The sequence below is a fragment of the Spermophilus citellus genome, assembly GCF_964194105.1.
Source record: "Spermophilus citellus genome assembly, chromosome: 11".
In the NCBI taxonomy this organism is placed as follows: Eukaryota; Metazoa; Chordata; class Mammalia; order Rodentia; family Sciuridae; genus Spermophilus; species Spermophilus citellus.
Genome location: NC_138192.1, coordinates 115,893,469 through 115,907,108, shown reverse-complemented (window position 1 = coordinate 115,907,108; position 13,640 = coordinate 115,893,469). Strand labels below are relative to the sequence as shown.

Sequence of the window (13,640 nt, the reverse complement as noted above, 5' to 3'; positions counted from 1 at the left end):
CAGGGCTGGAAAAGAAGAAATAGCAAGAAAACTCAGCAACCCTTTTCAAACTTTAATGTAACTGGAATTTTGTCAAAATGCCAACTAAGATTCAGTAGGTCTGAGGCAGGGCCTGAGAATCTGCATTTCTTACAAGTTATTGGGTGATGCTGTCGCAGCTGGCTCAAATCACACTTCCTGTGACAAGGAACAAAGAGAAAAATGGAGAGGAGACAAGAGAGGGAGGCAGAGAAGAGAGGGGAAATAAGGAAGGAAGAAAGAGAAAGGGACAGAGTAGGAAAAGGCCACCAGGAGAGGAGAGGGTAGGCAGGGCCCGAACTGGGTCACACCTGCCAAATGGATTCCAGCAGAACTCAGGGTCCCCCTGCCCATTGCCTCCCCTCCTGCCCTGCCCTGATGCATTCATCTTCTCCCGAGGAGGTAGCAGGCCCTGCGCCACCCTTGCCAATCCCCCCAATCAAGCAACTCTCCCTGCAGGGTGCACACACACATGGAGAGCTCTTTTGCTTCTGGAAATACCTCCACATATGCAGGATCAGCCAATTAAGCTGCCACATAATCAATTAGCCAGCATGACAGTGAGGATGGGGACTTTGGTCTCCAGGCACAGATTCCTCCTCCTCCTCTCTGAGGGGGCAGAGAGAGAGAGAGCCCTGAGAGCTGGGGTTCAGCAGTGATGGGTGGGGTGGGGCCTTTGCATGAGGCATAGTTTGAACCCCTGAAATGTCCAGGGCTTTTTATTTTAAACCCTGTAGAGTTGTCCATGAGGTACTCCCAGGAATGAATGAGAAAGACACACACACACACACACACACACACACAGAGAGAGAGAGAGAGAGAGAGAGAGAGAGAATATCATATGTGCATGTAGCAGGGTGGGTGTCTTTCCAGCATCTCCCCCCTTTCCTTCTTTCTAAGAGAACCCCACTGTGGTGGGGTGTTTCTGGAAGGTGGCATTAAAAGTCTCAGGCACCTCAGCTCTTAATGGTGAGCCACAGGGTCAGAATGAGAGGTGCCCCTCCCTGCCACTGCTCCCATCTTCAGCCATTTGCTTCAAAATCTTGAAGTGTCTTAAAATAGCAGTGTCACGAGACAGCTGATTCCACGTCCTCTGGGTGCCGGCGGAGGTCTGAGTGCATTAACCACCCCTTCCTTTGCAGCTGACTCAAGCCTCAAGAAAGGTCAGATCCCAAATTCATCAGCCCAGCACAAAGTACCCCCCTCTTGGCTCCACCCCTAGCTCATATAATGAAAAGCCATTCAGGAATAGCCTTTTCCTAAGGGTGAAAAAGAACAGCTTATTCTCATCATGTAAGTCAGATAAGCAAGTGGAAGCATTGGCAGTAATGGCCTATTAATCCATTCTCAAGTTACTGCCCTGCCTTCAGTTGTGAGTTTCTGGACCCTGATGACCCCTCTGGTTCTGCTGGTTCTTAGCATTGGTGTGTGCTCAGTAAATGCTGTTTCCCTTTCGCAGAAGAAGTAGTTGGACTAGAAGTTGTGTTGTGTGGTTGTGGCCCAAACTGCCCCACTTATGTGACCTGGTCTCCTCTGGCCTATCCACATATGAGACCGCTGCCTCCTCAGCCTCAGTGGACAACCTCTGCACCCACAAACTGGCAGGATCATCTGTAGAACAGGATGGGGCTGGCAGCTCTGATCACAAGCAAGCAGAGCAAAAGGTCTGCTCTCTGAGGGTCATGTTCCTTCTAGGTCTCCTGGGTCTCTCAGCTCCTGGTTCGTGCCACATACAAAGCTATAGGAAATAGCACCACTATTCACCATGCAGCAGTACCTCAGTGACTGTCTCTCTGAAAGCAATGTTTCCAGCCAGATTATCCATAGGAAAGGAGTCACAGCATACCTTATGGGTCTCAAGTCTCCATGGCTGCTACACCTAAACTGCAATTATAGCAGACCTCCCTTCTCCATGATTTTCCTTTCTGTGGTTTCAGTTAACCATGGCCAACTGCAGTCCAAAAATTTTAAATGGAAAATTCCAGAAATAAATAATTCATAAGTTTTAAATTGCATCCCATTCTGAGTAGCATGATGAAATCTCATGCTGTCCTGCTCCATCCTGCCTGGGACATGAAGCATCCCTTTGTCCAGAGTATTTACACTGAATATGTTACCTACCTGTTAGTTACTTAGTAACTGCCTCAGTCATCAGAACAACTGTTGTGATAGCACACATAGTGCTTGTATATAGAATTCAGTACCTGCTGAGGTTTCAGATATCCTCTGGAGGTCTTGGATTGTACTCCCCTTGGAAGAGGGGGGACTATAGTACATTAATTAACATGTAGTTAGTTCTTATTAGGTGCTAGTCAGTGTTCTAAATATTCATATATATTGCCTAATTCAATCCTGAAAACAACCCAGTGAAGTGGGTACTGTTATTCCCAATTTACAGATGAGACAATGGAGGCACAGAGGGATTTGATGGTCTTCCCAAGTTTGCATAGTAATTAAGTGTTAGAGCAGGGTTGCTATCTGAAGATACTCCTCGGCTCAGGCTCTTAACCTGTCCCCAGAGTGCCCATGCACCCTTAACAGGCTTATCTGTTTTTGCTGAAACAATACACTGGCTTGACAGTTTTTTCATTTAACCCTCACGATACTCTAGAAAGCAAGAAGGACCAATTATTTCTATTTTTATAGAAAGAAAATTGATAGTCTTCATGACTTATTGGCTTCTCACTCACACTCAGCAAGTCTGAACAGAGCTTAACTAGAATCAGGTCATCTGACCCCTACTCCATGCCCCTATCTGTTATATATATGGTCTTCCTGCTCTAGCCCTTGGTCTCTCTGTTCACTTGTGCAGCAGGGCAGGAATGGAGATGGAGAAGACTCGTGATATCAGGGTCAGAATCTTTGGACAGAGGTTTCAAAGTTGCAGGTGTCTGGTGAAGCAGAGCCCGTACCACTGATACCCTCTCCCCCTCCCAGCCTTCCTTTGAGATTTCAGAGCTCTCTCCTTGGAGTGGCTTCCCCCACGTCTCTGTGGGGTGTCACATGGAAGGCATAGGAGGAGAGTTCTTATCCATAGCACCCCAATCTGTTCCTTCATCATGCTTCACACTGAGGTCAGGAGCCCTGTTAGGCTCCTAGGTTCTGCAGGTGACTTAGGGGTGGTAGAAGAGGTCAGGGATGAGGAAGATATTTTTGCCTCTATATTTGGGGCTCTTGAAGTCTAGAGGAATAGAACAAGTTGAGGTTTACTGATGCCTCAATGGTAGATCACTCAGGAGCTCTTCCTCTAGGCAGTGGGGCAGACCCTGGGGAAAGCATTTGTTGTTCACAAGAGAAGTCTATGTGATAGGGCCATCTTCTGGAAATCTCCTGTTCTGTGTAACCCTAGGCTGGGAGATGCAGTGGAAAGTTTAAAGGCCCAATTCCCTGTAATGGGATGCTATCTCTATCATTAAAGGTCAAGGCCAATGTCCTACATTTGGACTAGCAAGTTCAATGTTTCCCAATGGTTACGATTTCTCAGGAGGCCACTGGCCAGTGCCTGTTCCAGGTCGTTGAAGGCAAGGTGAAGGCTCCCTGTTCACAGGAGCTGGGCCTGACCTCTTGCTCAGATGGCAATGCATCCTGGGGGTATTCCCAGTAGGGCACTATACATACCCCTCTAATCAGGAGATCTCCTTGCCTCCACCTTCCCAAATCTGATCCTGTCAGCTATACCTAAAAACCATTCACACATTACATGTACTCTTAGGCAAAGTCCTAGATCTGTACACATTTTACAAGACTCTGCATGGTCTTCCCTTTCGCCATTGTCTAACCTCAGTCTCTTGCTTCCTCCCCTCCATTCACTCTGATCTCCATCCAGGTTTTCATACATATTGTGCTTTCTTCTGAACAGGGCCTTTGCACATGCTCTTTCCTCTACTTGGGATATTCTTTCTTCCTCTATTTGCCTAGTAAACTCCTACTCAGTTCAAGCATCATCCTATGGGAAGCCAAATGCCCTATCACAGGCTTTCCCAATACCATGTACTTGCTTTTTTTACCCGAGATGAATCATAGTTGTAAATTCATAGGGCTGTCTATGCTTCCTAGACTGTGAGCTTCATTGGGTGGGATGGGGTGTAGCCTTGTTTTTGCCTAATACTTTATCTCTGGCACCTAGAACAGTGGCCAGACACATGGAAATTACTTAACACATAGTCGTTGAGTGACAACATAAATAAATAAGCCCAAAACTGAAATCCAACTCTTGGCTTATTTAAGCAAGTACTCCCTGGACCTGCTGTGGAATCATAAAATTCCAAAGCTGAAATTCACCCACACCCTTCAATTCATCCATCAGTACTGCTATAAGTACAGTACTTCTTCTGTAAAAGAAAAGAAATATCAGTATTAATATACATTCAGTAAATTATAAACTATTTTTCTTATTTCTCCCCCATATCCTGTTTTCTCCTTACTTATTGAATTGGTAATCTCTAGCGTGTATATTAAATGGCATGCAGGATGGTGTTGTAGAAACAAAACAGGCAGGAGAGAGACCTGTGCCCTTTCAAAACCTATTTGTGGGAAAATAAACTGTGTTGCTCTGAAAAGAAGATTCTGAGGCCCTGAATCACCACCCACACTTAGTCTATTTTCTTTTTCTCCTTCCCATTTCTCTGTTTAATAATCAAATATATAAGGATCTTCTTCTTAGCTATGCCTGCCCAGAACTCTCTCCTTACAAAATTTGTGATCATTTCATGGGATGTGGTTTTCTTCTGCATCAAAAGTACAATGTAAAATTGCAAAAATATTCATTGTAGTACAAGTTGAGAAGCTCTAATTTAAATCCAATATCAGAGGTGAGCTGTTAGAGCAGAAGATGGAAGAAGGATTAAAATGGGTAAGGGCATCCAAGCAACAGCTAACCTGCCACTCTCTCCTTCCCAGTGGCAGGCTATCTCTCTGACAGTCATCGAGAAGGTTCAGATTGCGGCCGCCATCTTGGGTTCCCTCTTCCTCATCGCCAGTATCTCTTGGCTCATCTGGTCGACCTTCAGTCCCTCAGCAAAATGGCAGCGCCAAGACCTCCTCTTCCAGATCTGCTACGGGATGTATGGCTTCATGGACGTGGTGTGCATAGGTGGGTCCGTGGGCTTGTCTTCAAGGGAGGTGGGGAGCCATGTGCTGATGAGGTAGCCAGAACCCTCAGGATCCCATCCCCTGGGAAGCCAAAGCAGAAATGGCTCCAAGTTCAAGACCTGTGAGCTCAGGAGAGGCCACAGCTGAGATAGGAGAGGGAGGAAGCAGGACAGGGAAGAAAGAGCAAAACATACTCAAGTAAATCTGTCTTGCCCAGCTAAAGACAAGGATAAGGAGGCTTGCAGGTAAGATTTGAGAGGTCAGTTGGTCAGTCCATCTGCCTCAGGCAGGCTGTGGAAAGCCTCTTTTCTGTTATGTGCCCCTTGGCAGCCCTGCCATGACAAGGGATGTCTATACAATTCCATTCTCTTCCCAGCAAAATGCTCAGAAATAGCTGTCATGGTATTTGTCTCACTCCTCCCCTAGTTTATATAATCCTACTCCAATGCCCTAAATTTCTCCAGTCCAGTGGTTTTCAAACTGTGTGTAGTTCTGGGGTTTCATACACAGCTCCAGAAACCATATTTGAAAGTAGGAAATAGAATGCTACACAGACAGGTTCTGAATCCTCACCACTGCTTCACCCTGAGCTTTTGTACTTTTATCTATTTACATGTATTTCTGTTTCAGGAAAGATTTTGTTTAAAAAGCTTTGGTGTTTTGGAAGAATTTGGAATCCATTGCTTTACTTCTTGCTTCTTCTCTTACCCTGTCATGTTCCTTTTCTCTTCTACCATGACTAGTGGAGGGCTGGGTCCTTTTTGTCCCAATAGATAATTATGGCTGTCAACCTCAAAGGATTGGTCCAAGCAACTGAGGAGTTAGAGAAGGGCCCTGGCTTTTCTGAGTGAAATGAAGCATGAGTAAGTCCTGGCTATACCTCCCAACCTGGAATGCTTGGTATCCCCTATGCAACAGGACTAGGAGCATTAGCATTCCATGATTGTCTTCTCTGGGCACTAGTGTGTGTATTATATTAAATACACTCTGCTTCTCTGTTTGGCAGGAAAACATCTATTAGTTAGAATTTGGCTAGGATAATGTTGATGTGAGTTTCTTTGGGGTTCTTTAATATTAGGAATCAGAAAGACTAAAAGACTGGCATACTGATAGCAACAGCTGCAGACCAGTGATGCTAGAACTTGTGAATTTATCTAAGCCATCTTTCTGCCTCTCTATGGTAACGAAATCAATATATCAACCCCAAATTCAAGAGCCTTGTAATTATGGCCTCTATGCAGTGAGAGAAACAGACAGCCCAGGTGTGAAGGACTGTGAAAAAGAAAAGACTATGAATAGGGAGGAATTTGACATTGATGCATTCAAATCTACTTTCCCATCCCATAAAACTCTCTCCCTACTCCTGCTGAGGTCTGGGTTGTTAATGCCAAAAGCCAGGTGTCTCCATATGGAGGATTATGGCAGCTCTGGCATGGAGGTGAGAACAGTAGAGGGGCTTCCTGTGGGGGCTCCTCCAGCTTCCCTTCATTCTCTTTCAGGTAGACATTAGGCCTGTTCCTGAGGTGTGCTTCTATGACTTTCCTGTCATGTAGTGTATTAGTTTTCTCCTTCAGGTAGACATTAGGTCTGTTCCTGAGGTGTGCTTCTGTGATTTTCCTGTCACGTAGTGTATTAGTTAGGTTTGGCTGCAGTAACAAAAAAATTCCCTCAAATCACAGTTTCTTCAACAAACATTTCCCATTCATGGGTTTGTGAGGTAGTTAAGACTCTGCTGGTGGGTTGGTGTTGTAGCTCAGTGGTAGAGCACTCACCAGCACATATGAGGCACTGGGTTTGATCCTCAGCACCATATAAAAATAAATAAATAGATAGATAGATAGATAGATAGATAGATAAAGGTATTGTGTCCATCTACAACGAGAGAGAGAGAGAGAGAAAGAGAGAGAGAGAGAGAGAGAGAGAGAGAGAGAGAGACTGACTCACTTAAAAAAATTAAAAAGAGAGAGACTCTGCTGAGCTTGGCTTGGTTTAGCTGCTGGCTGTGCATTGCATTCAGGCCCACTCCCAGTGTCTACTCATGTTGGGACCTGGGCTAAAGGAGCTGAGACTACTAAGATTAAGATGTGTTCTTCCAGCCAAGTGCAGAAGTACAAGAGGATTGGTGGAAATTTTCTCAAAGCTTCTGTTTATAACTAGAATACTGTCCCTTCTGCAGACAGCTCAGTGGCCAATGCAGCCACCAAAAAGCCCAATGTCAATAGGGTTGTAGGGCAGAGAAGTATGCTTCTCCTCACCCAGGGACAGTGTGGCTGAGAGAGATGAACATAAATACTGTCTACTGCTTATAGTGCTACAGATTACAGGTCTGCTCTGAACATAGAAGAGACTATGCAGTCAACCAGAACAACTCTCTTGTTTTGCAACTGAGAGACATGGGGTTCAGAGAAGTGAAGTAATCAGTTCAAGGTACTTGGCTGAGCTTAGAAGCAAGGTTGACTCATAGTCCAGTTTTCTTTCCATTGGCCCTCTTACATCAGGTATCAGGAGTCTCAAGGCTTCCTTTATGTGATACTTACAGATGCCACCTATGACTTCAAGTGTACCTGACCCTGTTTTATAGAGGGAGCCACCTCCCTGGGGCTCTGAGCCACAGCACTCCTGCTTTGGCCTATATGGGGCTCTGGTTTCTCTTGCTCCCAGCATCTCTCTGAGCAGGGTTCCATGCCACTACTTCCTCCTCTGTCTCTTGTTTGGCTCCTCTCTCCCTGCCTGCCTTCCCCCCAGCCAATTTCTATTTCACTAACTCTTTCTCTTCTGGTATGCATGTGACACTGAGTCCTTTATTTTCTGGGATGAACACTGAGAGTTCTCACATTATTTTTCCTCTTCCCTGCTTTTAGGAAAGAATAATTTCCCAGGACACAAAGCCATATACTCTATCCACTCTGCTCAGATAATCCAGTGACAGTTTGGAAATAGCCATGGGGTAGGAGGGGAACACATAGGGATCCTAACAGCTTTTGGTGACCTCACCAAAAAAAAATCATATAATAGATTGATGTATAAATGGAATTAACTCCAATTATAACTTTATTGGTTATAATTGGAGTTAATTCCATTTCAGAGTATGTCCCTAGGAGCAAGGACTATTCTTTCCACCTTTAGGGCTGAAACTCTGAGACTAAACTCTGAGACTAAATGTAAGGTGGCATGTCTATCTTAGACTGAGTCAGGCAGCAAAGTGAGACTCTCAGCTTTGTGTTTTCCTACAAGAACTGTCTGTCCATAGGAGATGAAATAAAACAGAGAGTGATAACAGCAGATACTCTCTGTGATATGTGGCCTAGAGAAGGGAGTAGGAGATGACAGGCTGTAGTCAGAACCCACAGATTCTTGTGGTAGTTGTGATAATGGTAATAATAATGATGTTGACAATGGCCCATGGTGACAATGATGTTTTTGAAGGGGAAATTCTAGTAGCAGTTATTCCCTCTTCCTCAGTGTCCTGACCAGTAGAGTAAAAACACATAGCACTATACAAGTGAGAATAAGGGACTTTCTGGGGGAACAATCCGGCAGAGACTGCTATGCCCACTAGAGATTTTATTTCAACTGAACATTCAGATCCTCAGGGTCCGCTAGAGAGCACATTGGGCATTGGAGTCATTGAGAGAAATGTAAGGTGGCATGTCAAGCTTACCTCTGCAGGGGGGTTCTTGTCGCACTCCACACCCTGCCCAGGGCTCAAGAACAAGGAGATGACAGCCATCAGGTAGGTGTAGGTCCAATTGAGCAAAGTTTCCAGGTATGCCTGGAAATGTTGGTTGAAAAATGTTGAGTAAAAGAATCCTTATCCGTAGACACAAACTCCTTGGTGGTGGAGCAATTCAGCACCTGGATAATTATCACCAAGAGACAAGAAGATGAGTCTAGCTCTGTATTAGCTCAAAAGGCTGAACCAGAGAAGAGGTATAAAACCATCTGCTGTTATGATTCTATGGACTTTATTTTTGCAGGTATCAGGAGCAATTTATCTATTCCTCAAATTGGCTAAATGGCCACAGATAGAAAAGAATTTGAGTAAACATAAAATGGCTTCTTTTGATGAATTCTTAAAATATAAAATATATATATATATATCTTTTCTATTGGAGTTGTATACCAAGGGAGAGATCACAAGAGTTGGTAGGACTCTGAGGTGAACTCTACCAGGAGCTAACAGCAGATACTATCTACCATGAAGCCAAGAGAATGCAGAGGCTGGAACATGGCCTGCTCGTGGCTCAGGAAACATGTCAGCTGTCTTCCCTGGTGACTTCCAGAACGACCAGTGGTCAAGAAGACCCCGTCATAGCAATAACCCTAAAATGGTTGCCAGGAAGGTCTGGGTTCCCTACTTGTTGCAGCACACCTCCGGGTTTGAGGTTAATGGCTCTGAACTTGGTCATGTAAGAGGGTTGGGCATTTAGCGATACAAGCTTCTCCTATAGATAAAGCATCTCTTGGCTTAGAGTTCTAATTTTCTGTACCAATGCATGTCACTTATGAAAGCCAATATAAGTTGTTGAGGACAGAATGAACTACAAAATTCCTACAAGAAAATGATGAATGATACAACAATCCTAAAAGATAAGCAGGGTAAGTATTATGACCCATGTTTAATAGGAGAGGAAAGGCTTAAAGCTGTTGTTCTCCAGGTCATACCACTAAGCAAATGGTGGAGCTGAGGATGGGATCAAGAACCTCTGGCTCCAATTCCGGGGCACTTTTTATGCCAATTTTATCTCTGAGTGCTCTGTGAAGTTGCCTCCAGCAATCAAAGGATACCCCCAACCCATGCACTGCTGTAACAGAGGAGCGTGGGTAGAGGCGGGAGGAGAGAAGTTGGCCCAGTAATTGCATGTAGCAATCAGAACTTCAGTGAACCCCAGCTGCTCCTGTCTTGTGTTCAGGGTTCAGGAGGTTAACCATTGTCACACCTCCTTTTGGATCAGTGCTATTTTGATGTCAACTGACAAAGAGGCTTGAGAAATTGAGATGAAATTTGGATGGCTTATCTTGTGTTGAAAGGTACTTGGGGTCCAGGAAGCTAAGTCTACTGCTTACCAAGAACTTGGGAAATCCATCCATTCATTCAAAAATATTTGTTGAAAGCCAGGCATATTGGTTTGTGCCTGTGGTTCCTGTTACTCAGGGTGCTGAAGTAGGTTGGTGTTTTGAGCCCATAAGTTCAAGACTAGCTCAGGCAATATAGAGAGACCCTATCTCAAACAAACAAAAATGTATATTGAAAGGGCCCTGGCAGTGGCTGTGATAGCTGAGTTGTTAAGACATTGGACTCAAAAGGGCCCTGGCAATACACACTCAAATAAGAGGGTAGTCTACTCTTGAGGAACTTATGTTTCATGGGGAAAGTGGAGGAGGCAAAAACTGGTCCTCAGGCAAGAGCTATAACTGAAGTCCAAACACAGGATGAGTGAAAATGGGATAAAGAATTTGAGTCAGAGGGACTAGGATGGTCACATCCATTCATTCAGTAACATTTATAGTTGCCTTACACTCCCTTGCCTACAAGGAGCTCACTGTCTAAAATTATATCACAAGACAGAGGTTTTACCTGGCAGAACAGAGAGCAATCAACTTTCTCTAGGGGGAGTCATAGGAAGCTTGTCAAAGAAATAAACCCTATCCTTAAAAGTAGTTTCCAATGATTAAGTTTATATAGAAGAGGGAGAACACTCCAGGCAGAGGGAGTATAGAACAGACAGGGTGAACAAAGCATGCTCAGGAAACTTCTGATGGGTTTGTGTGTCTCAGTGCATGTGCCAGGGTGGGAGGTTGGCAATGGGCAACAAGTTGGGAGGTTGGCAGAGGCTGAATTCCAGAGTCATGAATCGTGTTAAGAACTCAGACTTTACCCTGATGAGGGTGGGGAAGCATTGATAAAGTTTTACACAGAAAGAAGTTTGATCAGATGTGTGTTTTAAACCTGTAATGCTGGTAACTGGGGGGACAATGGATCAGAGCTAAACAGACTGAAGATAGGAGAGACCAGTTGGGAAACGCCTATAATAGTCCAAGCAGGAAGCAAAGAGATGCAGTGCAGTGGCAGACGGATAGAAGTGTAGGGGTGACCTTGAGATGCAGCTAGGATGTGGACCCCTTCCAAGAGAGTGGGAGCCCCAGGGTTCTGGCTTGAGTGGAGATTAGGCACAACAGCTGAGCATGAGGAGTGAGCAGTGGGCAGAACAAAGAGGATCCAAGGGGTATGTCTCTGGCAAAGGCCACAAAACAAAATGACCATCTTAAGCTTAAAATCTAGGCAGAGAGGCAAGAACCAGTTTCTCATCCAAGAGTTTGCAGTAGAGAGAAACAAGACACCTGGAGTACATTATGGGCTGCAGAGAGAAGGCAGTGCCAGGAGAGTTATCTCTGTGGGGGAAGAAAGGGAGTGGGCTTGCCATAGAACCCAGGGAGTTCCCTCCTGTGATGAGGAAGATGTTGAGGGCATCAGGCCAGTTCTGGTGAGGGCTGGTGACCAATGGGAAATGGGGGAGGTGATAAGGGAGGGTCAGGAATCTGTAGTGCATTCCCAGATTTCTGTCAGCAGGTTGATTAGATCTGCAGACAGATTTTGAGGCCAAATAGTAGAAGTCCTTGAAGCTGTTTTGATGAAATGATATTTGTAGGAGGAGGGTGGCTAGGGACAAAGAACTGGGGACATTAAACATTTAAGGGCTGGATGGAGACAGAGAATGAGAAAAATAGACGGGACCAAACTCAGAGTGGTGGGTTCCAAACAGGTAGAAGTGGTGCTAGGGCCAGGGGCCACATCTCACTCCGTTTCTCACTAATCTTGTGACCATGAGTGATTTACCCAACCTCTCTCTGCTTCCCTTTTCTCATCTTTGAAATGGGATGATAACAGCATCATCAGAAGATTGTTGAAAGGAAAATGGCATATATAAGGGGTCAGCCCTCAAAAGTATCAATGACCAGACTAAGAAAGAGGCACTGGAGCAGGGTCCATTCTCCCTACCAGGGTACTGGACAAAGGCTTGCCCAAATTGACGACCTAAATCCAATCACAGCCTAAAGAGAGACCTAGCCTGACCCCGTGTCCTCACCTAATGAAGAGTCTGTTCTTATTGGGAGAATTGTGTTCCCCTGAGGGTTCTTGGGTCCCTCACCTGCATCCCCTCACCAAAATCTGATTACATCTAATGGCCTTGTTCCACCTGCCTCCTACTCCATCATCTCTAGTGACATTGTCTGCTGTGGCCAGAAGGCTGACAGGGAACAAATGGGGCACTCTCTGCTCCAGTGGGTCAGGTTATTAGGATTTAACAAGGACAAATTAATTAAGGGCTTTGGCACCAAAAAGCATACATTCATTTTTTACTCTGCAGACCTAAGAGGTTGGTCATCAAAATTTCAACACTGCAAAAATGAGGGCCTCATTGTTATCATGTCTGTTTTTCACTTGTAAGTTTTTCACTCCAGGGGAAGGAAGGAGAGGAATGTTTCTGAATCACTTTAAAACTTTAAAACAGTGGAAGATGGTAGTCAACAAAACTATGAAAACATCTTTTTTGAAGGCTTCCTCTGTGTATGAGGTCCCTTGAGGCTCTTTCCAGTGATGGAGAGATGCTTGGTCCCTGTCCTCTGAGATAAAGAGATTTAAATCTCACTCTATAGCAAGTGGGAAGGGCAGCAGGATTGTGAAAACATTTTTTTTTTCAAACCTGACTTCACATTAACTAAAAAGATACACATGTATACCACAAAGATTCCTTCTTTTCTTCCCTCCTTTCAGCTAAAAATTACCCCACCTATCAAGTCTATCAATTTTATTTGAAAATATGGCAGAGGCAACCTGGTGCAGGAAAACTAGGAAGACCAGATTAGCCACTAACAACCTTGGTGACCTTGGGCAAGTTAACCTCTGTCTACAAGTGGTTTCCTCATCTATAAAATGAGAGGGTTGAACCCAATAATCTCCAGGGTCCTTCCAGGTCTGACATCCTAGGATTTAGAAACTGCATTCATTGTGAGTGGACAGCAGGGTTCTCAAAGGCCAACTACTGTGGCTGTGGGGGATTCCCAATAATATCAGGCCAGACATGAGAAACATCATCCCCATAAATGGGCAAGACGATGCTCAGTCCATGCTCTGTTAACTGCATGCAGTTTATACAGTTTTCTGGATTAATTTAACTTATATTCTAACCCCCAGGTCTTCCTATGCAGGACCACCCCTCTCCACAGCAGAGCTGCTGGATACTCAGAGGATGAAGGTGATTAATTCATACGCAGACATGCCAAGTGATCACTGTCCAGTTCAAAGGAGACACCATGGTGGGGGCACTTCACTTATTCCAGTTGTGCTGACAAAGCTCAAAATATTTTAGGAACACCTCTCAGGGACAGTTCTTGGTACAGGACAGATCCAGAAGTGGCATATCTGTCCACTGGTGGAGGTTTGTAATTAGAAATGGCCCAAATCTAATAAATAAGATAGACACTCAAAACAGTTAATACATTTTGGGGACTACATGAAACATGCCATC

The 13,640-nt window shown here is 44.7% G+C and overlaps 1 protein-coding gene across 1 annotated transcript in view; it reads left to right on the top strand.

Moving 5' to 3' along the window:
- MARCHF4 (membrane associated ring-CH-type finger 4) overlaps positions 1 to 13,640 on the top strand; it is a gene marked incomplete at both ends in the record, with an annotated part of 100,536 nt that overhangs the window by 75,998 nt on the left and 10,898 nt on the right. The window contains one exon of the mRNA XM_081261321.1: positions 4,918 to 5,110. Within this exon, the coding sequence (XP_081117447.1) occupies positions 4,918 to 5,110 (193 nt within the window). The remainder of the gene's footprint in view (positions 1 to 4,917; positions 5,111 to 13,640) is intronic.